We start from the raw sequence: 24,673 nt of genomic DNA, 5'->3' as shown, positions 1-24,673 counted from the left end.
ATCAGGATGAGAAAGATATTAGATAGGAAAAAGGTGGGTGCAGGTGGAGCTGTGCTGTTCAGGGGACAGTAGTCCCTGTATCTCTGAAGGCAGAAGGTAGGAGTGACTACTTAGGAATATATTGTAAATTGTGTTGGCTTAGACTGTTCTGTGTTGAATTTTGTCTCCCCAGCTAAAATGAAAAATTATTTAGCACATAGGTATCTTTAATGCTACATTATGTTCCATTCAACACCTTACATGTAATAAAGCCTTGAATACTCATATAATAGCTGCCCAGGCATATAAACCAATTGGTGGCATTTCATTATAATCTTTATCAACCCCTGGAAAATTACCCTGATAAATTCTCACCATACTTAAAGAAGACATGTCACTTCATATGCATAGCTAATGTTTTTGTTGTTAGTTTTCAAGGAACTAACTTGGCTATTGCTGTTTAGATTCATTCCATTCATTCACTTGCTAAGATAAACACTGGGTCTGCTATATAAATTTTTAATTTCCTTACATATGTTTTCTTCCTCTCTTCTTTTGGTTTGAGTAATGGATTCATTCTATGAACCAGGATTCAAGAGCTGGGACATGTAGGAAACACTTTTAAATTTTATTTTTGTTAAATATTTCCAACATATAGTATAGAAAACAGTATAATTGACCCCTACATAGCAAGTTGGAACAATAATCAATTCATGGATGGATAATCTTGTTCCCAATTTCAAATGGAATGTTTCCTGTTTCCCCGCTGAGTAAGGTGTTTGCTGAGTTTTGCTTCTCTTTGTTTCCTTAGGTAGATTCCCTGAAGAAGGAAATTCTTACTATTTTGCCAAGAGGTTTTTTTTTTAAAAAAATTGTTTTGTCATGCACGGATGTTGAATTTGATCACTTTTCTTGCATAATTGCTTATATAATATTTTATTTAAAATTTTTGTGACTGTGTTCATGAGTGAGGTTAGCATATAACCTTACTTTCTTGTGCTGCACTTTCCTCCTCGTTTGGGTCAGGTTAGGACCCTGGGGTGGGGTTGGCGCGCGGCGTGGGGGCTAGGGAGACACGGGACTTAGTTAAGGGCCTCACCGCTCTCACAGCGCACCCACCTTCTCTGGGAGCCCAGGGCCCGCGCCCAGGTCCCTGGACTCCTGAGATCCCCAGAATCCTGGACTCCTGAGTCCCCGGACACTCCCCCGAGTCCCCAAGATCCCTGATAGCCTCGGATTCCCCCAGACTGCTGAGACTCAGAAACCCTAAGTCCCCGCAGATCTCCGGAACCGAGTCCCCAGGACCCCCGACATCCCAAGAGCACCCAGGACCGCCGAGACACCCCCCCCCCCCAATCCCTGGACCCGAAGTCCCAGGAGACCCGAATCCCCCGAGATTCCTCGAGTCCCCAGAGAACCCTTGAGTCCCCGAGACTCCCGAGATCCCCAGAGACCCCACCGCATCTCCGAGACCCCCGAGATCCCAGGAAACAGAGTCCCCAACACCCCTCGAGAATCCCCGCACCCAGAGCCCCCGAAGATCCCTAAGACTCGAGCTCCCCCAACCCCGCCCCGAGCCGAACCTGGCCAGGGCAGCCCAGCCACCCCGGACGGCCTGTCGGGACTCCTTCGCTGCACTGCAGGAACTAAAGCCCCGAGCCGCTCCCTTTACGCTGCCCTCCTAGTCCGCGGCGTAGCTCCAGCCCATCCTCAGCCCCGCGACTCCACCGCCTTGGACCCCCGGCCAGGCTGGGGCGCTGTGTGACGCGGCACCTCTGCGGAGGAGACATCCGGGGCGCCCGGAAGTGCCTGCAGTCGGCGGAAGTCCCGCCCAGCCGTCCGCGGAAGTCCCTAGTGCCGGTCGTTTCCCTCGTGGCGGACCGCCGACATGGCGCACTACAACTTCAAGAAAATCACGGTGGTGCCGTCCGCCAAGGTAGGCGTCCTGGGGTCTTCCGCTCTCGCTTTGTTCCTCCGTCCGGTCGTCGGGAGGGCCCGGGCCTGCAATGTTTTTCAGCCGGGCCCGGCTGCCAAGGCCATGTCCTCGAGAGTAGGGCTCCTAGGTTTAGTGTTCCCTCGGAGAGGGTGGTGTTCTCTCCTTAGGCGTTAGAGTCCTCTTTAGAGGCGAGGCTGTCCTTTCTTAGAGGTTGTAATCTTTCCGTAGAGGGGAGGGGGTCCTTCCTCTGACGTCAGCGTTCCGTCCAGAGATGCGAGGGTCGTTCCTCAGAGAGGAAAGTCCCGAGAGAAGGGGGAGAGTCGGAAGACTTTATGAAGCACTGGAGGATTCAGAGGTGGAAGAGGGAGTAGAGATCTCAGGGCCCGAAATCTGTATTCCTCCTGGTACTGAGAGTGCTGTGGGCACCTGTCAACTTGTCTGTCTGCACTGGGGAATTCATGCCAAAAATCTCTGATGTCCTCAGTCACCTTACATATTCTAGGAAAGTATAAACAGTGGATTTTTGTTTTACCAATCACTTTACGTACTTTGAAAGATACACGAATTGTAATTGCAGGATTGTTCTTTTTCAGACATTTTTTCCTGATTTATGCTTGAGTTGTCTGACTATTAAGTTTCAAAGGTTTTTGGGTGTTTCAAAATTAAGATAAAAGAAAGTTTGGTATAAAATTTATTTCAACAGCCACTTGGTAATTATTTCTTAAAGGCCAGAAACTATAAAGATAAACAAAGTAGTGTATAAAAGACTTGGATAGGAAAAGTGTTTGTAGTTTAAAATATATACTGTTATGAAATGTTAGTCATTTAAAAAGGTTTCAAATAAAGGGGATACAAAGTAGATATATTTGGTATAACTCTCTTATTTAATTGCAGGACTTCATTGACCTAACGTTATCGAAGACTCAACGAAAGACTCCAACAGTTATTCATAAACATTACCAAATTCATCGTATTAGACATTTTTACATGCGAAAAGTCAAATTTACTCAACAGAACTACCATGACAGACTCTCACAGATTCTAACAGATTTTCCCAAATTGGATGTAAGTAACTCTGGGGGCACAGATACTCATATAAATGTGAGCTTTCAGGTCATGGGTGTTTAACCAGTTTGGTCTACTCATCTGACAGATAATGAAAGAAACAAACTAGTTGACTTGTCTTATTCACTGAGTTAACGGCAAAGTGGGGAACAGAACATGGGTATTTTTGTTCCTTAGCATTCCCACTTTCTACCAAGCAAACCCCATGTAAGAGGGCCCAGAGCTCTCTTTTGAGGCTTTGTAACGTCTCAGCTTGGCAGAGGCCGACACCAAGGTCTCTAAAAACTGTGATGTGAAAGCTGTTAATCTGAAAGCCTGGGATTCTGGTGGCTCACCACCTCATCTAGTTGCCTCTCCTCCCTGTTTCCTTTTCCTGGCCACACATTGGGTCAGTGTCCTGAGGTCTATCACTGTTTGTGGTGGTGGTTGTTTTTTTTTTCAGTGGTAAGAAATCGTGTGAAGTACCTGTCACTACTCCATTAAGCCAAGAAAGTTGAACTCTTAACTCTGCTATGGAGTGCAGTTTGCCCATTTATTTAGTTGTAGAAAGCTAGAGTAACACTGCTTATGAAGTCCTGTGCAGGATCATATGGTGGCAAGGTTATACGGGGTGGTGAGAGATGGGTCAGCAGTACAGTGTGAGAACCTAAATTTGTCACTGCCCTGGAATAGTCTCTGCTGGTAGGCTAAAACAGAGAAAAGGTTGGTTTATGTGACAGGTATTTCTTTTATATTAAAAAAGATGGCAATGGCTTGCTTTAAAAAGTACAGAAGTGCCTGTCTGGTGTGGTTCAGTGGGTTGAACACTGTCCTGCAAAGCAAAAGGTTGCAGATTTGATTCCTGGTCAGGGCATATGCCTGGTTTGCAGGCCAGGTCCTTGGTTGGGATTATGTGAGAGGCAACTCTCATAATGATGTTTCTGTCTTTCACTCTCTCCTGCCATTCCTCTCTCTAAAAATAAATACAGTCTTTATTTATTTATTTACTTTTAAAAATACAGACGTGTTTAAAATTTAAAAGTTCCTGCTGGAGGAGTGGCACTTATTCGTGTCTCTGTCTAGGACTTGGCACATGTACTCAATAGATGCTTGTTGAATCAGTAAGTTATTTTTTGAGAAAAGGTGGATTCTATGGGAAGACCTGGGGATCAAAAAACATGAGATTAGCCCTGGCTGGTTTAGCTCAGTTGATTGAGCGTGGGCCTGCGAACCAGAGGATAGCTGTTCGATTCCCAGTCAGGGCATATCACATGCCTGGGTTGCAGGCCAGTTCCCAATAGGGGACACACGAGAGGCAACCATACATATTTCTCTCCCTCTCTCCTTCCCTTCCCCTCTAAAAAATAAAAATGAATAAAATCTTTTAAAAAAACCATGAGATTATTCTAAACTAATTTGATTTGAGGAAATACCTAGTTTGAGCAAAGAAAATATTTTCATCTAATTAGTACCAGTTTTCTGTAGTTCTGTGTAAGAAGTTTTATCTTTTTCATCCTTGGCATTGTGTGAGTTTTTAAAATACATTAGAGGTTCAAATTTATGAACAATTTTATTTATTTATTTATTTGTTTATTTTAAATTTTATTTATTTATGCTTAGAAGGGAAGGGAAGGAGAGAAGGAGAGAAATATCAATGTATGGTTGCTTCTGGTGCATCCCCTGCCGGGAACTGGTCCCTGCTGGGAACTGGCCTGCAACCCCGGCATGTTCCCTGACCGGGAATCGAACCGCGATCTTTTGGTTCGCAGGCCCATGCTCAATCCACTGAGCTACACCAGCCAGGGCTGAACAGTTTTTTTAAAAATCAGAATTAATTATCTGAGAACAGTTTCAGAGTAGAGGATTAGAGTAAGTTACCATTTATCAAATGGTTGCTGTGTCTCAGGTTTTGATCTAGGCTCCAGGAGTACAGCAATAATAAAAGAAGTTCCTATTCTTGTCTAGTGGAAGCAAAGACAGTAAACATAAAAGTATATGGTGTGTCAGATAAATAAGGAGAGTAGGAATGCCCTAGCCCGGCGTTTGTAGCAGAGACCTGAAAGAAGTGAGGTGGTGAGCTCTGGATTCCTGGTGAAAGTAAATGCCAAGGTCTAGAGTATGCTGTCTTCAAGGAAAGGAAGTGGAACAGGGCAAATGAGAAGGAGAATAGTGGGGAATGAGTCAGGGAGGTGATGGGTAGGGTGAGGGGACTTGTGTAGGGCTTGAATTCTGTTAAGGAGGGAAGGCTTTGGATCTGAGCCTGGGACTGGCCATGTTCTGGCTTAGCTCTTAGAGCACAGGTGGCAAACACAAGGCCCGTGGGCCGAATCGGGCCCTCCACCTTGTTTTATCTGGCCCAGCACCTTGTTTCTACCCAGGGGCAGTGCCAAGCTCTCACTTAACTGTTAAGGAGTAGTTACATTTATTCAGTCCTAAAATTACATCTGGACCTTTGAAGACAACTGTGAGGCTGATGGGACCCTGGTGAAAATGAGTTTGACACCCTGCTCTTAGAGGATGACTGGTCTGTGAGGGTAGGAGGCCCCTCAGGTCAGCACAGTGACTTAGAGGCAGGTGGTAATGAAGGAGTTGAGAAATGGTTGGCTTCAGGGTATCGTTTGAAGGTAGAGCTAACGGATTTTCTCACAGAATAGGTGTGGGCTGTAGCACCTTAGACAGTGGAGTTAGTTGCCCTTCACTGAGATAGGGAAGAAGATGGGTTTGAGGAGGTGGAGAGCAGTTTGAACATGTTGATCATGAGATGTTGGTAAGATGTTCAAGCAGAAGTGCTGAGCAGTCTGAAACTCATGAGAAGTCTGGCTTGGAGATGGTCAGATGGAGCTTATGAAAATGTAGATGTGTGAAAACTTAGATGAGGTCACCTAGAAAGTGAGTGTAAGAAGAGTCCTCCAGGGAGCACGAGTAGTTAGCATTGGTCTGGAAACTCGAGCTAGCAAGGGAGTTGGAGATGAAGTAGCCAGTGAGCGAAAAGGTCCCAGAAGCCAGGTAAATACATCAGGAAGTCTGGGGGGAAGGGCCTGATGAGATAGAGGGAGAACTGGAGGTTACTGATGATGATTATGAGCTGTTTGAATGGCCTGGTAGACACAGATCTGACTAGTTTGGGTTTGCGGGAATAGGAGGAAAGAAAAGACGGTACCACTTCCTTCCCTTTGACTCCTGTTGTCTCAGCAAACCAGACAGACATTAGCCAGGAGAGAGAGATAGGGAGAGATGCTAGGGGTTTGGGAAGAGAGGGAACGGTGTGATATATTTCCCTAGGACTATTTTTCAAGTATTATTTACACATAGGGATGAGAGACTTGTACCAAACTGACTGCTTTGCTTTTTTGCTGCAGGATATCCATCCGTTTTATGCTGATTTGATGAACATTCTCTATGACAAGGATCATTACAAGTTGGCTCTAGGACAAATAAATATTGCCAAGAATTTAGTAGACAAGTAAGGTATTTTCTTAATATATCATCTTTTACATTGTCAGAAGTAAAAAAAAAATCTTACGTGTTTCTTTTTATTTCTTTAAGTGTTGCTAAAGATTATGTGCGGCTTATGAAATATGGAGACTCTCTCTACCGCTGCAAGCAGCTGAAGCGTGCTGCCTTGGGGCGCATGTGTACTATCATCAAAAGGCAGAAGCAAAGTTTGGAGTATTTAGAACAAGGTACTTGTCAAGCATTAGCAAAAACAGTTTTGAGTTCATTCTATTAAGGTGCTTGATCTTTGTCGAAACTTATTTTTGAAAGTTGTTTTTGTTTTCTTTTAGAATGACAGGGTCAAATTACTGTATTTTGCCATGTGTAACGTGCACTTTCGTGCCCAAATTTTTTAGGGGGAAATAAGGATGTACATTGTACATGGGTAGTCCTAATTCTGTATCTATATGAATGTTTTAAATTATTTTACGTATGCTAATGTGTTAAAAGTGTAACTTGAAAAAGCAGTAACAGTATCCATATGCAAAATAATACCCTGGAACACAGAGATTGGTTTTGTTTCTAAATATAAATAAATAAATAATTGAATTTAAAAGTTAAAATGAAAATTGTTTTCCTGAAAGTTTAGGCCAAAAACATGGGTGTGCAGTATACATGGGAGCACGTTACACGTGGCAAAATACAGTATTTTTCCTACCCTGCCCTGTAAGAAATTCAGACAGGCACTATTAAGACAATTTACCTATGTTTCTCATATTTAGTAGGTAAAGCATATATATTATAAATTGTGGGAAAATACCAAAAATATGTATGAAAATAAAATGACTCAGTTTTACTTATTATTTACTTTTTAATTTCTTTTAATGCTTTTCTTTGTAACATGTGATAACATCAAACTCCTACTTCTTTTGTTACCTGATAGTTTCATTTACTAAGACAACATTTGAATTAATGTGGTATGGTTTTCGTTGAAACAGTTCTTTTTCCTTTTTACATTTATTTAATTTTCATCACAAATACATGTTTTTAACTTTTGTTTAAGGATGTATTTACTGGTTCCAGAAAGAGAGTCAGGGAGGGAGGGAGGGAGGGAGGGAAATATGAATGCTAAAGAAACATCGACCAATTGCCTTCTGTATGAGCCCCGACTGGGAACCGAACAAGCAACCCAGGTGTGTGCCCTGACCAGTAATCAAATCCATAGCCCTTTGGTCTGTGGGATGATGCTCCAACCAAGCCACAACAGCTAGGGCTTCACTACAAATGTATTTAACTCAGGTAGTTCTGTTCTGCTTCCCCCAGGATCTAGCAAATAATTTGCAAGAAGAATATAATAATTGGCTGCTTTGACAGTGCTCCTGACGATCTGTTTGGCTGGTGGTGTCTCTGACACTGTGCAATGTAGACAGTCCCCACATGTAGTAGTCCTTACGTGGAAGCAGTGCTCTGTCTAGCCCAAAAATGATGGCACATGCGCTGGCCTCAAAAGCACTTTTCCAGATATTGTCTCATTTATTAAGAGTTTCCCACCACCTGGCTGGCATAGCTCAGTGGATTGAGCATGGGCCTGTGAAGCAGACGATCACAGTTCGATTCCCCGTCAGGGCACATGCCTGGGTTGCAGGCCAGTTCCCAGCAGGGGCCAGTTCCCAGCAGGGGATGCACCAGAAGCAACCATACATTGATGTTTCTCTCCCTCTCTTTCCCTTCCCCTCTAAAAATAAGTGAATAAAATCTTAAAAAAAAAAAAAATTTAATATGAAAAAGATTTAAAAAAAAAATTTTTCCCTGGGCACTTGGATGTGTGTTTTTCTTCGCTTCACCTTTGACCTGTTGGATAGGAATACCAAGCTGGTATGGCCTAGGAATAGACTGCTTGATGCAGCCAGATTTGAGAAATATTGTCCTTTATATACCATGGTGCCTCTGCAGATGATCCTTTTTTTCATTCATTTGTATTTTCTCCATCACTTACATTATAAATGTTGGAGTGAGGTTAATGTAACCACAGGCCTGGAGTATTAAGTGAAACATCTTACCCTTGAATTTCTTTAATTTTTCTTATGAAATTAAGCACATTTAATTTAAACTTCTTCACAGTGCGTCAGCACCTGTCCCGTCTGCCAACTATTGACCCGAACACGAGAACCTTACTTCTCTGTGGATACCCAAATGTTGGCAAGTCCAGCTTCATCAATAAGGTTGGTCTCTTTCTGATAGTTATGCAGGTGACTAAGGACTTGAGGCCAAAGTGCTGCCATGTCCTGAATGCATGGGATGAAGGGCGGCCGGCCAGTTAGTCCTTTAGTTGGTATTACCCTGGGCTTAAAACATTGTGTTGTTGAAGGGAGGAATGAGTTTGTCAGATCCTAGATTTATATTGCTATTACAGAAACCACTTTTTGATTCTTAACGTATTTCCTACAAGTTTCTAAGGGATTTGAGATGTTTAAAAACATTTTTGTTAACACACAACAACCTCTCACAGGACATGTCGTCTTGGCATGTTCTGGGAATAGTGGTGCCAGCAGAACTGCCGTTCACTGTGGCAGGCCACACTCCCTGAATGGGACTTCCCAGTCTCCCAAGGTGTTTCTTGGGTACTGTCCCCTTGGTTGCTGTGTCAGCATTCGTATAAACTATTTGGTCCATGTAGTGGGAAGTGCTGAGTCATTCTTTATTTGAGTGAGTTTAATAATTGGGACTCAAGGACACTATTTATGTAAGTAACTTGATGCTTTAGGATAATTTACCTGACTTTGAGGCATGTGAGCAGAGCACAAACAGCTATTAAAATGTCATTTCGCAAGCAACAGTAGCTCAGATGCCAATAAACAATTGTTACATTCAGGTGGCTGTTTGCTACCAAGAACACTTTTGCCTTTAAGCAGGTTTGTAGATTTTTGCTTTGTCCACAAGTTATGCTGACATGGTGACAAGCCAAAGCTCTGCAGTGTCATAGCCATGTCTCCAACACTTGTAAGCTAGTACTGTGGGGCAGAGACAAGGGCCACTTAATTAATTAGAATTAAGCAATTAAAATTTTGAGTTCCTCAGTTAAGAGGAACTGACTGCATTTCAAGAGTTCATGCACAGCATGTGGCTAGCAGGCCCCACATGGACATTGCAGATGTAGAATGTTTTCATTATCAAAGCAAGTCGCACTGGGTATTTCTGGGGCCAGGGTGGATAAGGAGAATGTGGTGCGTGTTCTCCTCCTACTGGGCCTGCCTTGCCTCCCTGCTCCCTGATTCAGACTCTTTCCCTATGAGCTGGTGATGAGGAAGTGGAGCCCATCATTTGTCAAAACTCAGTAGCTCCTGTCCTCAGCAGTTAACCATAGAGGTTTCACTTGTTCTTTTTTATTTTTATTTCTTCTACCAAAACAATCTTGATAACGTGCTAGGGCTACTTTGATGCTGTTTGAAAGAAAATAAAGGGTAGAACCCTATGATTGCTTTGTTTGGTTTCAGGTGACAAGAGCAGATGTGGATGTGCAGCCTTATGCATTTACCACCAAGTCTTTGTTTGTTGGGCACATGGATTATAAGTATCTGCGCTGGCAGGTGAGAGCTCTTATCTGGAAACAGAACAGACATCTTGGTGGTTTTGTTAAGGGAGTATGATTTTGATCCCTATAGCACTAGAGTTTTCGTCTCTTAGTGCACTTAGAGGTGGGGAGACTGAGGACGTAAAAAGTAGATTCTTGGGGTTGCCAGAAGCAGCCCCTTGAAGAGAACTCTGAGCTTTGGGGTTGTGTCAGGGCATTTCTCATTCCTCTGATGGAGTTCAGGGGAGCAGCCAGCTACCAAGAAGGTTCTGCATTACATTAACAGTGGTGCTGCTGAGGAAAGTCTCCTTGTCACCTTTTTTGACCCTGTTATTAGAGATGTCATTTACTAACTATTTAAAAGCATGAAGCAGTCTGTTTCCACATTTGAATTTAACTTTATCAAAGAGGAAGTAGTTTCTCTCACGTGGGTGTATTTACCAATTACTCCATTTCTGTTTCATCATGTCACTAATGAGCAGAGAGGCATTCTCTCAAGGTCATTGCTAGTTCTTTAATGAGCTGTGCAGGTCCCTCCATCTCTTAGTTTCCCCTTACTGCTTTATTTTATCACGGTCAGCTGGGAGACCTGTGTTTTATTAACTAGTTTTATAAGGCCAGTTTGGGTATGTGGGTGACTCCAGGATGTTCTGGACAGTAAGTTTGTGAGCAGGTGTGCTTTGGATTTACGAGACTGACCATTAGGTTGTAGATACCCCAGGGATTTTGGACCACCCTTTAGAGGATCGGAACACAATCGAAATGCAGGCCATCACAGCCCTGGCCCACCTACGTGCTGCAGTGCTATACGTGATGGATGTATCTGAGCAGTGTGGGCATGGCCTGCAGGCTCAGCTGGAGCTCTTCCGGAATATCAAACCTCTCTTTGTCAACAAGGTGAGTGTGATGACCAGTTACCACAGTTTATGACCTGCATCGTGAACGTACTAATCACCTTGTTACCTTTCTTCTCTAGCCTCTTATAGTCGTTGCAAACAAATGCGATGTGAAGAGAATAGCTGAGCTTCCAGAAGATGATCAGGTAAGTCACCCTAACGTGTTCAGTATTTCGTAGCAATTCTAAATCTTATCTCAGACAGCCAGACTCTAGTAGCAATGGTAGTCCAGTTTTTGATTTTATAGTTGAGATATTGGTTGGCCAAAACGTTTGTATAGTTTTTTTCTATAAAATAAAAGATATTTTTCATGTTTACCAATAACTGTATTGATTTGGATATTTTGAGTATGTCAGCTATCTCCCACATGGTGTAAGGTTGATTATTCCCAAGTAATGTCTTGATTTGATTGCTATCAGTTTCATCTGGTCTGCTCAACCCTGGAGTGTTGCCCAGCAAGAAATTCCCAGCACAAAACTTTGCAAACTGCTTTTGTCACGTTCATTCAGTCACAGTACCTTCTCTTATATATACTGCCCAGATCTTTTTTTATTTATGCTGAAAACATTGTGTATTTTCTTCCATCTTCAATTTTAAATTGGCTACATAAAAATTCACCAATTTTGAAAATTTTAAGATGCATGCTGATATGACAGCTGTCATAATACAATCTAACAAAATTGTTTCAAATGAAGTTAAAAACAACTAAGCACTAGTAGAGCCATCATAGAAAAAAACAAAACAGACTTTTTGGATAACCCAATAGTATTCTCGGTGATTCAGTCAACATGACATAAAAACTTATTAGTGGCAAACTAAACCTGAAATTTCCTGATGGCTGCTCTGTTAGAGGCTGTGGAAACCTCACTGCGTACAACAAATTGGCACATTTAAACCCTGGCTCATGTGCTCACATAGGGAGGGACCATTCTCTTATACCAGGGCCTTAAAGGAAATGCAGTGCAGGCCTCAGCAGCCAGGTGCACAGGAGCAGCACTTTGCAGGGTAAGTTTCTAAGTAGCAGGGGTTTTGTAGTGTTACCTACGTGTCTGCTGCAGAGCCTGTGATGAAGTGAGTTTGGAAACTTGAGTGAACAAAGGAAAATAAGCACCAGACACTTCCTGAAACTGGAATCTGTAGTGTCTGCTGAAGTTTCCCAAGAAGCAGGGAATTTTAACCTTGATTTGTTAAATTGATTGAATCCTGCAGCCCTCTTTAGTTGCTTCTTTCAGGACAGACGCTGTGAGAAGCTTTGTGCTAGTACAGTGGTTCTCAGGTTGTGGCCCCAACCAACAGTGTCAGCTGGTTTCCCGTGTAATACGTTCTGAATGAAAGGTCTTTGGAATGAGAAACAGGGCGCCCAACAGCCTGGCCTTGAACAGTCCCCTGGTGAGGGTGCACACTTGAGGTTTGGGGGCCCCTGCAATAGAATGATGACTCCATCTGGCCATGTCTTGAGGGTCCTGAAGAAGGGGCATGCTGTTCTCTTCCCAGTTTCCCTCTTATGTGGACATTTCATACTTGGTGAAAATTAGGTTTTTTCAAACAGCCATGCTGGTTTCCTCAGGGAATTACGGCATATTCTGTAAATTACCAATTATATAAACACCACCATTAGAGAATTCCCTTGCCTTTGAAAGGACCCAAGTACCTATGGAGTGATCTCAGTTTTTCAGTCCAGAAGCACTGGAGAGTGTAAAAGAAGGTAAAGTCAGAGACACCAGGAAGGTTGGGGTGCTCAGGCCCAGGTTCTGATACTACACAGGCTCAAGTTCAGCCTTGCCACCTAGTAGCCCTGGTGGGTGAGGTCACCTGTCTAGAGTAATAGTGACACCATTGGGTTTTTACCAGTGATATTGTCGGGAAGATTTAGTGAAATCAAGAAGTGACATTGGGCGCTGCTGCGATGCTGCTTCCTGGGTAACACTATCTTGTAGCCTGTTTTCATTGGTACTTTGACTTCATCAGTAACAGTGTAGGGTTACTGCCCCATCTTTTGTGAGGGACATTGTCACCACACACTTAGGCAGAGACAGTGAGTATCTTACTTGGATTTACACACCAGTCACTAGTGAGACTGGCTCTCTGATCCCAGTGTTCTTCAGAACTACTGCCCTTCCCAGTAAGGAGGCAGGTCTTGTTCACGGGAAGCTAATGGTTGTGGGTTTGGTCACCTGCATCCGAGTGCAGTCGTATATGGTAGAGGGGGCGCACAGATTAGGTCCCTGCTCTTAAGAGTCTTAAGTGATTTGTAAGAAGCTATATTTGTAAACATTTTTGTGTTGTTTTCTAAGGAGTTCTCTTAGGCTGTGGAGGCCAAGTATTTTTATTATTTGAAAATATTCTAAAAAAATAATCCCTATCTTGTTCTTGCCAACTTTCATTTTGGAAGGTGAGATTTCATGGAATGTTCTGGAAAGCCTCTGGTTTGATCCTCCTAGTAATTTAAATTTTCTTAATCACAGAACAGTATAGGGAAAAATAAGTAACTGTTTTCTGGAGATGTTTTTCAAGAGTCAAACCACAGATGTGCTGAGTAGCATTTATAACACCCATTTGAGTAACACTAAGATTTGTTCACAGGGACCTGGAAATAACATGTCTCTCATTTTCCCTTTATATTCCCAGAAAATATTTACAGATTTGCAGGCTGAAGGATTTCCTGTGATAGAAACCAGCACCCTGACGGAGGAGGGGGTTATCAAAGTGAAAACAGAGGTCAGTGCTCCCTCATAGGCAGGTGTCCAACCCTTTACTGTCTTTCTCTTGTTTTAGAAAAGTCAGTCATGGGGAGAGCTTGCTTTCTGGGGTTATGACACTGAGGACTTGTAGTGGCCGAGGCAGGTGGCATGAATTGCAGGCACCCTCACTGAAGCCCCAGTTCCACCTGGCCCGATGACAGTGGGGCTTTGCGGAGATACTTACGCTGCCAGCACAGGCCATTTTAACTTTGTCCACTGCCTGCTGTTTCTCCTGACCTGCCAGTATTTCCATGGGGACTGGACTGAAAAGTACTTTCATGGATCCTGTTCAGAAACAGGAAAAAAGTAGTGTAAGTGGGAACAGCTTAAGGAGGCATTTTGTGTTAGGTTTCATGTGGTTCTACTGTTCTTATTCTTTTGTCATTTTTACCTGAAATAAAAAGTAAGGGCAAGTTTGATATCTTTTACTCTGTCCAGCTCAGTTGTTCTAGTTAAGAGTCCCGAGGCAGAATGTGTGTCGAGTTAGGGAGCTGACTGGTGAGCATGGGGTCACTGGCAGTGGGACAAGGGCCTGGAAAGGACCATGGGGTCTCTTAGGGCCAGCTGTATGGTGGTGCTGCTGCCTCTGGGTTCACCCTCAGATTGGGCCTGGCCTGCAAAGGGAGAAAGATGCATCCTCCATCCTGGAGAGTGGGGTCTGCCCCAGGGGAGAGTGGACCTTAGAGTAGTTTTGGGGACTTAGCCACCAGATGTCACTACTGAACAGAAGTGCTTAGTCAGTTTGAGGCTTTTGGAACATAGTCTCTGGTTGCTGCTGCAGGACATTTTGTGACTCCGTTCCTTGTTTTCACACTGTCTTAGGCCTGTGACAGGCTTTTGGCTCATCGAGTGGAAACCAAAATGAAAGGAAATAAAGTGAATGAGGTGCTGAACAGATTGCATTTGGCTGTGCCAAACAAAAGAGATGATAAGGTGAGGTTGCCCTTCCAGAGAGCCTGTGAGAGGGGATTATGATGTTGTTGCCGACAGAGTGGACATGCTGCATGCCTTTGTCCAGGGGCCGCAGATCCAGCTACAAACGCGCATAAATGGATGGCGTGAGTGGGCTTGAGCTTTTTACTCAGACTAGAAATCATGCTGTGTGTATCGAAAAGGTAAAAATGAGTGTGAGGTGCCAAGTTAAAACCCGCTTCTCACTCTACCAGGGAGGTTACGGTTAACTCTATACTGTTTATCTTTCCAGAAATATTTATGGTATAAAAGTGTATTTTTAAACTATTTAAACAGATTTTATTATGTTCTTTTAAATTTTTCATTTAATTGCCATTACAGACACTACTTGAATACACATTTTTATATAGAGTTCTATATTTTTATGTACAACTCTATAGGGGAATCTAAGGTATGGCATTGAAAATGTCGTCCTCCCTAATGCGTTACAGTATGTACCACACTGATGGTTCCCTGCATGCACACTTAGTGTTGGGTGTTGGCATCTGTCAATCTAGTGGTTTAAGCTGGGTAAAGATACGGCTGCTAACTAGATGGACACTGGTGAGTACTATGTCATGTGTATAAGTATTGGATTATGACAGTGAACACCTGAAATATATACAGTCTTCTATACCAGTTTTGCTACAATTTTTAAAGAAATAGTTTTGCCATGCAGTATTTCTTTAATGATTAGTGTGGGTGAGCACTTTTGATAGGCTTTTTGGCCTTTTTAGATCTTCAGATCATTTATCTTGCTCATTTACTTGTGATTTTTATGTTAAGGAAATCAGACCTTTGTATGTTCTTTTTTATTTAATTTTTTAAAATTACAGTTACCATTAATTGTTATTTTGTACTAGTTTGAGGTGTACAGCATAGTGGTTAGACAGTCATGTATTTTACAAAATATTTTGTGCTATATAAAACAAGTTTTTTTATTTTTGTCATTTGCCTTTTGAGTTGGGGGATTTTTTTCTAACCTCAGAAAGTACACAGTTTAAAGCTATTAGCAGATATTAATATTTTCTCTGTGGCCTCTGGGTTTCATGTCATGCATATCAGTGCGTAACCATCCATTCCAAAAATAATTGTTGTGAATAAAAGTCTTTACTTGATTATGAATTTATTTTGTTGTTAGGAAGCAGGTTGAGGTAGTTGTCTAACTCTGTTTTTAGGTAGCTAGTCATTTATCTCAGGTTTGTACTTAAATATCTTTTATTCATGATCTGCTGTACATACATATTCCTTCCTTTGTATTATTGTTCTTGGTGTTTATGTTTTTTAAATGAACTTCAGAAGTGTCTTGTGGAGTCCTCCTGGCTTCCTGGCCCAAACCGGCCCTGCACCCTCCCCTCTCCCCCTGAGTTATCTGTTGGTTTTTAAATAGTCTGGGTGTGGTTCTATATATATATATTTTTAGATAGAGAATTTACTGTTACTTTTTCATTTCTGTGTTTCCCTTTCAGCAAGGTGTTTTATATAAACATTTCCCATAATATCTTCTCAGGAGAGGCCCCCCTTCATTCCAGAAGGAGTGGTGGCACGCAGGAAGAGAATGGAGGTTGGGGAGCCTCGGAGGAAGATGGTAGGTCACTGTCGGCCTCACTGGGTTTGTTTGCGGAGATGGGCAGAAAGGCTTTGCAACAAGGGATAGAGACTCAGACTGTAAACAGCTAACAGCACTGGTGTCCACGCTGTTATGCTCTATGAGAAGACGGCCATGGGACTAGATGAAGATGCCTGCTCCCGTGTATGTGGCCTCCAGATGTTCACAACAGCTGTCCTACTGAAAACAGGAGCTGAGTGCCGGGTGTGGGAAGGATTGGTCCTTAGGTGGGAGATGAGGGTATTTTATAGGAGTAAGGAGGGAGCTTAGCATTTCTGAACCTGAAAGGTCAAATAGAGCTGATCGTAATCGTGGTTTTTTTATTTCAGGAACGAGATATTGAACTGGAACTAGGGGATGATTATATTTTGGATCTTAAAAGTAAGGACTTGCATGTAATAATTATTTTAAATTGTCAGTTACATTGTAAAGTGTTTCAGAAAAGTGTGAAAGGGCTTTAATGAGCACAGGTCTTCCAGACTTTAGTCATTTAATTTCTTAAAGATGACATTTCTGGTAGTTTTCTGTCACTTCAGGATAAGGGATTATTTTGGTAGCTTTTGTAGCACATAAATATTGAGCCAGGTTGATAATTGTCAGCAATCTGTTACTCATGCCTTTTTCCTCTTATTTGTTTTTTTTCTTTCTGTGCTTACTTCATCCCGAGGTACTGATACACATTGGGAAATGCCTGGCGGGTGAATCTTTGATAAGCAGGTGGCTTTGCTTACATTGTGTCGAATTACAGAGTGGCAGGACTTGCTTGAGTTATAACTTGTTTTGGACATGTGGTGCTTGAAGAAACTAAAAACTACGGCAAACATAACTTTTTTTTTTAACTTTAGAGTACTGGGACATAATGAATTCATCTGAAAAGTATGATAAGATACCTGAGATCTGGGAAGGCCATAATGTAGCTGATTACATCGATCCTGACATCATGCAGGTTTGTGTCACTTGTTAACTTACATGATTTTTATTCTTTTTTACTATGACCACAAGAAGATACAGGTAGAACTTTTAGCTGGTCCCATGGTGTGATGCTTAACAGTTTGGTCTATGACTCAAGCACCACTTCTGGCTCACCTGCCTGTGTTGCCACTGTTTCTTTTATACCCACAAGCCTCCCTGTCCCCAGTCAGTAACAGCCTGCTCCTGCCAAGTGTCCTAGAGACCCCAGCACTCTGCCCACTGTCAGCGCCATTCATCCTCTTCCTGAAGAGACCTTTTACCTTCTCAGGCTCTTGCTCTAGCTCTACTCCCCTCGTCTCATCTTAGCAGGTGGCCTGCCTTTTTGAAGAATGTGCAGCCCTGGACGTGAGTGCTGTTCTCCCACAGGTGCTTCTTGTTGGCGGTACCTCTGGGGGCAGCACCAGTGTTTCCCTTCCGTTTCAGTCTCTTCCCTGTTTGCGTTTGCTTAGAATATGAGTGTTTTCGAGTTTCTCTCGCTTTTAAAAAACAAAAGTAATCGGGGTCCTCCTCTAGTTGTTATACTGTCTTTTCTCAGTCAAGCTTCTTGGAAAATACAATCTTATAAATATTGGCCATCTAAATTTCCTCATTTTCTTTTCAGTTTCCAAATGGTACCTTTAATTTATACTTTTAATTTCCAGGTATCAAGGGCATGAACCCTAACATAAGCTTCTTTCACACTTTCCCTGTTTTTTTCCACTTTTGAAGTAGTGCTTGTTCTCTGTTGTCTGATTTTCATCCTTGTTGCCATGGCTTTAACTAGTCTTCTGCTTTTTCCTATCTCTTACCATACTTATCCTATTGTCTGTACTCCCACATGAGAAGTGGTATTGCTCACCTCCTTCAAACTCATCAGTTGTACCTCTTGCTTTCATCTCTTATTGTACAGCACCCATTAATTCAGTGTGGGTTCTCGGTGGCCTGTGATTGGCAGGCCAGGCCCCTCCTAGCCTCTGCCCCCCACACTGTCACATAAATAGTGATGTGGGCACAGTGGACTGCTGGATTCCTGCCAGTTTATTTATTTATTGGATAATGATGTACATACATATATTTTTATTTTTTGTTGATTTTAGAAACATTGATATCTTGTTTCACTTACTTGTGCATTCAATGGTTGGTTCTTTTTTTAAAAAAATATTTATTTATTTTTAGAGAGGGGAAGGGAGGGAGAAAGAAAGGGAGATAAACATTGATGTGACAGAGAAACATCGATTGGTAGCCTCTCAGACACGCTCCAGCCAGGGACCAAACCTGCAACACAAACATGTGCCCTGACCGTAAATCAAACTGGTGACCTTTAGCTTTGCAGGACGGTGCCTAACCAACTGACCCACACCGGTCAGGGCCATTGGTTGATTCTTGTGTGTGGGCTGACTGAGGATGGAGGATACAGCCTTGGCACACTGGGGCAACACTAACCAACTAAGCTACCCATCCAGGGCCTACGTATGTGTGTGGGGTTTTTTAAAAATTTTTTAAAAAATATTTATTTATTTTTAGAATAAATATTCTTACGTATGGGCCTACGTATGTGTGTGGGGAAGGGAAGGAGAAAGAGTGGGAGAGAAACATCAATGTGTGGTTGCCTCTCATGTGTCCCCTACTGGGGACCTGGCCTGCAACCCAGGCATGTGCCCTGACTGGGAATCAAACCAACCCTTTGATTCACAGGCTGGCACTCAATCCACTGAGCTATACCAGCCAGGGCTATTTTTTTAAATTTTAACTATATAGCTGATGAGGCTGTGTTTGGAGATGGCATTGGGATGGATAAATGGAAAAATGTAATACAAGATCAGGGCACGTTGATGATTAAAGTTCTTCAAGGATGTTTTCCTTGTATCTGCTGGGAGTGAGGAGACTGAGGGAAGTGCTCTTTGTCTACACATTTTTAACCGCAGTGTGTGCACTTGTTGATTTTAAAGAAGAAGACATAGCCCTGAGCAGTTAATATGCTATAAGCTCAGTGTTCGCACAGTCTTCATTTTCTTCCCAGAATCTTTGCTGGGAGGTCAGTTCTGGCACATGGGTGAGGCCAACACGGGACAACCCTGGCACCTGTTGCTTACCAAAAGGCTTAGGGGAAAGAAACCTAGTTCCCAGAACTCCTACACTTACAAAGATTTCATTGTTGATTTTGTTTATCTGTGACTCTTTTTAAAGAAATTGGAAGAGTTAGAAAAAGAAGAAGAGCTAAGAACAGCTGCTGGAGAGTATGACAGTGAACCAGAAAGTGAAGACGAAGAAATGGTGGAAATCCGACAGCTGGCAAAACAAATCAGAGAAAAAAGGAAGTTGAAAATTCTGCAGTCCAAAGAGAAGGACACGCAGGGACCCAGAATGCCACGAACGGCTAAGAAGGCAAGTTTCGTGTCTTTTCAAGAAGGTGTGACCCATTTCTTTGCTAGTCGTTGGATAGTCAGTGCTGAATAAAACAGTTTTACCTGCGTGCAGCCATAACATTGTACATACTTTATTTTGCTGGTATGTCTTGACTTTTATGGTAGGTTGAGTTTTGATCTTCTGATTATAATGCCTTTTCCTGGTGATTTTCAAAGTTTATGTGATTATAATTTATGATTCATAGCTGTAAAGCAAGCCACAAATTAACATGTTCTTATTTAATTATTTCATTAGGCCAGACTGGTGTTTTACAATTTTTGGAAACCTAACCCAATCTAAGATAAATCTGAAGGCGATTTATTGCCTTGTGACCTGTTGGGACTGGTTAACACAGATCAGGCTCGAGTGGGTCAGTGAGGTCAGGTTTCTTTTCCAGCTCTCAGCTCTGTCTCTAGGCATCTTCTCCTACTCAGTGCTACTCGTGTCCTCGTCAGGGTGGCAAGTGAGGTTAGGTCTGTGGTCATCTCTGAACCTCAGGATATGACAGAAAGTGGGGGTCAGCTGCCCAAAGAAAGGATGATGTGCAGGGCAGTTAAAATGTAGTGGGGCAGGAAGGAAAATGACGACAGCACACATGCCTCATGGATATTCCTGTGCTTGACCTGTTTTCAGGGATGGCAAATGAGTGGTTCTCGGCAGGTGCAGTATCCCCCGTGGTGCTCGGCGGGCCTGTGGGGGTGCTGGGCTAGGGTGTGTGTTGAGTGACCTCTGCGTCGGTGACTTCATCGGCACTCAGGGATCTCCTGCAGTGCTGTGCAGAATCCAAGATGAAGTATACACTGTCCTACACGTGGCAAGTGCCCATGAAGTGTTATTTTTCATAGGATTTAATGAGCTGTCAAAAATATCATTATGAACCCAAATAAAAAGTATAACTTATAAAAGAGTTATATTGCAGATCATTATAAAGGGCACATTTTCCCTTGAGTTTAACATTTCATCAGACTGATTTTGCTTAAAACAAATAACCTTTCCCTGCTTTTTCAGGTTCACCGGAAAGACTTGGAGAATGAGATGCGCAGTCTTGGTGTCAACATGGATGATAATGACAGTGTGAGTGTGCAGAGGTGTTCTCAAGGCCTTTTGTAGTTGGGTACAGCTGTGTCCTAGAAAACCAGGGGCTCAGAAACCAATAGGATCACAGAGTTGATTTAAAAAGAGATTAGAACCTCCCGGTTGAGGGTGGTATGCATTGTCACACTGGTGTGATTTTCCTCTCGGGGAAGAGGGTGGGCGTTTGGCTCATGGGGCCATGCTTTTCGGTGCAGGACGGCATTGCCAGACTCAGTTCTTGCTGTTCCCACTTGGGGACACCTTGCCCATGCCATCATCCTTCATTAGAACCATCCCTGTGGGCGGACTCCCTGGATGTCACTCTGCTGTCCTGTTTAGGTGATGTTCCGTGTGTGAGGTGGCTGAATTGCATTTTCATTTACTCTTTTTTTGCTTTTTGTCAATGTTATATTTGTATATACATTTTTTGTTTTAGGCTGATGCAAAATTTAGAAAGTTTCAAAAACTAGAAAAAAAATCACATATGGTTATAACACACAAAAATGAAGTAAGATGCCATGTGGTAGACTCTGTTTTATTCAATGTTTATGCAGAGGGCTTTCATCTTTCTGTTTATTTCTTCTGTTTATTTCTGTTTATACCTATGTGCCACACCCTGCATCTGCTTTTTACTGTGCTTCAGGCTCTTTTGATTTTAGAGGAATTGAGTAAAAAATTTAGTCTCTTCATTTCAGGCCTTTTGAATGGCTTACAGTTTAAAAATACACTTGATGCCTCAAAGAATGTAAGGCGATATGTAAGAAATACAATAAAAACAAGGATTTGTGTCAGTGAAAAAATACAAATTGGAAATGGTAGATAAAACAAATTTATGTCATCCATCCTACACAGATTTTTTGTGGGTTTTTTAACTTTGATTTTAGTAACTAAAGTCTATTTGATTCTTTAATTAGCTTCACTTTAGTTATCAAATAACCATGAAGTGCTATTGAGTCTCTCAGCTAGGAGAGGAAATTAGGCTGTGAATCATTCAAAGCTGTTTTTCTGGAAGCCCAATGATTAAAAGGCATTTTAAACTACCCGTTACAATTCCAGGTTTGTTTTTTGCTTGGTGAGTTGTGCGTATATATCTTTGTATAAAATAACTTTTTCTTTTAAGATTTTATTTATTTGCTTTTTGGAGAGAGGGAGAGAAACATCAGTGTGGGAGAAATACATCAATGAGTTGCCTCTCTTGCGCCTCCCACCGGAAACCTGGCCTGCAGCCCAGGCGTGTGCCCTGACTGGGAATAAAATGGGTGACCCTTCAGTTTGCAGGCGGGTGCTCGGTCTACTGAGCCACACCAGCCAGGGCAAGAAATTTTTCACATTTTGGATTATTTGCTGAGAACAGATTCCCAGAAGCAGAGTAAAGAAGTCAAAGAATAGAAGTGTCTTTTCAGGAGGGTTTGGTTGATGTGGATTTTCGTCAGCACAAGTTGAGAGAGCATCCTGCTCACGTGGAGTCTTAGTTTAATGTACATAATGTAGCCTCTGACATTTGGGAGCTTAGTGAGTGCTGGGCTTACTATCTGCATGCCTTTGAAGGAACTAGGTTGTTATTATGTCAGGACAAGTGGGGAGGGTGAACCCTGCAAGCAAAGCTGACAACTGGGGGCTTCAGAAGAACCCGTCAGGGGCCACCTGCATGTTTTTACTGAACCTCGAGGCTGAGCTTTCTGATGGCCATCACAGTGTTCTGATGTATAACCCAAAACGGAGAAGTAAAGAAGAGATAGCTCCATGTTTGAAATTCAGGTTGTGATGCTAAGCTAGTGATCTAGGTTAAGAGAAAATACTGCTGAATGAGCAGCTTAGCTCTAAGTAAACTTTTCCAGTGGAATGTGGTTAGCTTTGTAACATAATGCATCCATGTTGAGTGAAAAACATATGTGACCAATAATTAATGTGACATTAACTACATGTATTTTAAAGATGTTTTTTAGTTGTCTGACAGTGGCTTTGATAAAAGTGACTTTGATAAAAGTTCCTGAGTGTCCTTTCCCTTTATTGGAATGATTTTATGTTTGTCACTAAGCCTAAAAGCTAGGCTTGGATCCTGAAATGTGTTTTTTGTGCTTTTCAGGCCCATTATGCAATCCAGGCCAGAAGGTCTCGGAGCGTTACTAGGAAAAGAAAGCGGGAAGACTCTGTCCCCCCCACATCTATTGCCCGGAGTCGCAGTTGCTCTCGAATGCCACGTGATGTGTCTGGTCTTCGGGACACCAAGGTTAGTCTCTCATGTGCAGTTAGTAACAGGATGGCCTCTGCTTTTAGCTACACAAGCACTCAGGGCAAAGCCCCCTTCTCCAGCTGTCATTTGGAGCAGGGGCTGCAGGTGGGAGTTAGTTGTGCACTGCACACCGAGTATTGCCCTCGGGCCAGTTCAGTTGGGTGTCCCTGGATCTGTGCCCTGGTTACACCACTCCTTTGTGGTGTCCTCTCGGGGTAAACAGAAGCATGGTGTCATATGGTGCTGAGCCTAGGTCCCAGCCCTTTTGGACATGCTAAGAAATTGTTCCAGCTTTGCCCCTGGAGGCCTGGGGCCCTCCCTGAGAATGAGCCATGCTGGGAACCGGCCAGCCTGTTTTAGTCAGTCTTTGGGAAGGGCGCTCTGGGTGTACACTCTTGCTGAAACGACTTTTTAATTAAAAACAAAAATTGTTAGTTTCAGCATTTTAAAACTTTAGGTAAAGGAGAAAGTCTGTATAATAGGTGAGCAGTCTGTTTCAGGGAAGCCTGAGTTTTTCATTCCATGATGCCATCTCCATCTAAAAATCTGGATTTTAATATCAACATTGCCATTTGTTAGATGTGAGTGGTACAGTCTCATGGGTCCAAATTTGAGGGTTTTTTTTGTTTGTCCAAGAGGGAATTAGAATAGATACACTCTAATTTTTCACTAAATATATCTGGTCCTTACAGGTATAAAATTTGTCTGGCTATAATCTTCCTGCCTTCACATGCAGGTATTGGTTGAGTTCCTGCAGATATTTGGTGGGTCCAGAATAGCCATGAGTGAGATTTACCTGGGTTTCTCAACACAGAACAGGCCCAGACCATACAGACAATTCTTTTTTTTTAATCCTCACCCAAAGATATGTTTACTGATTTTAGAGAGAGGAAGACGGGAGAGAAGCAACAATGGGAGAGAAAAATGTTGATTGGTTGCCTCTTGTACACACCCCGACCCAGGACCAGACCTGCAACCCAGGCATGTGCCCAAAGAATCAAACTGGCGACCTTTTGGTGTACAGGATGATACTCCAACCAACTGAGCCACCTAGCCAGGGCAAGACAGACTCTTATCAGGCATATGGAAATTTGGTCTTCAGCGACTAACGTGTTTTACATTTTCTCCTTTGTAGATGGTGAAGAAAGCCAAGACCATGATGAAGAGTGCTCAGAAGAAGATGAATCGCTTGGGGAGAAAGGGGGAGGCAGACAGGCATGTGTTTGACATGAAGCCCAAGCACTTACTCTCTGGGAAGAGGAAGGCTGGTAAGAAGGATAGGAGATAGTGTCCTTCTCAGCTGAAGCAGTTTGGCTAGACTGCTGTTGTTTCTTGATTTGATGTGGTATGGTTTCACAAAGTTGGAGTCAGGGATCTATAAACTCCAAGCAGTAGTGAAATAACTAGAGTGCCTGTTGCTTTCCTCAAAACTGTGGTGAACCCTTAATGCTACAGGTGTGAGAAATTGTTATCACTGCATAATTTCATGAATACTTTGAGCAGACTGGTTTTTGCATTTAATGGACTCTTGATTGCATCGTATTTGCGGTACTGGAAAGATTTATTGGTGTGACTGTTGTCCTCTTCAGCAAGAAGGAACTTTGATTTGGTTCCCTGCATGCGATGAGTCCCTTTTTTCCCTCTACTCCACTTGTGGCTGTGGGCGGAATGCTGCCGGCCTGCTTTGCAGACACAGGTTATGGGTATGTCAGATGCCATCACTAAATTATTTTCTAGTCTTTTTGTACAATGTATCATTGTCATCTGTCTTCAACTATCTTATCCAAAGTAAACTTCTGAAAGAAAGTAGTTTCGATTATTTGGTTTGGTTTTTTTGTTTTTCAGAA

At 42.6% G+C, this 24,673-nt stretch overlaps 1 protein-coding gene across 1 annotated transcript; it reads left to right on the top strand.

Annotated features, from left to right (window-relative positions):
- The first annotated feature begins 1,792 nt into the window (after nucleotides 1-1,792).
- Nucleotides 1,793-24,632, top strand: GTPBP4 (GTP binding protein 4). The gene is made up of 17 exons (XM_037156460.2): nucleotides 1,793-1,915; nucleotides 2,810-2,980; nucleotides 6,319-6,422; nucleotides 6,506-6,642; nucleotides 8,516-8,616; nucleotides 9,889-9,981; nucleotides 10,671-10,862; nucleotides 10,942-11,007; nucleotides 13,490-13,579; nucleotides 14,425-14,535; nucleotides 16,064-16,141; nucleotides 16,492-16,543; nucleotides 17,008-17,108; nucleotides 19,301-19,498; nucleotides 20,528-20,593; nucleotides 22,680-22,823; nucleotides 23,962-24,632. Exons 1-17 carry the CDS (start codon nucleotides 1,868-1,870, stop codon nucleotides 24,112-24,114), a joined length of 1,905 nt encoding a protein of 634 aa, XP_037012355.2. The 5' UTR covers nucleotides 1,793-1,867; the 3' UTR covers nucleotides 24,115-24,632.
- The last annotated feature ends 41 nt before the right edge of the window (nucleotides 24,633-24,673 follow it).

The sequence above is a fragment of the Artibeus jamaicensis genome, unplaced genomic scaffold, assembly GCF_021234435.1.
Source record: "Artibeus jamaicensis isolate MK-2021 breed Jamaican fruit bat unplaced genomic scaffold, CSHL_Jam_final contig_426, whole genome shotgun sequence".
Taxonomy (NCBI): Eukaryota; Metazoa; Chordata; class Mammalia; order Chiroptera; family Phyllostomidae; genus Artibeus; species Artibeus jamaicensis.
The sequence above is the reverse complement of the archived record's forward strand: the minus strand, read 5'-3'. Positions and strand labels throughout refer to the sequence as shown.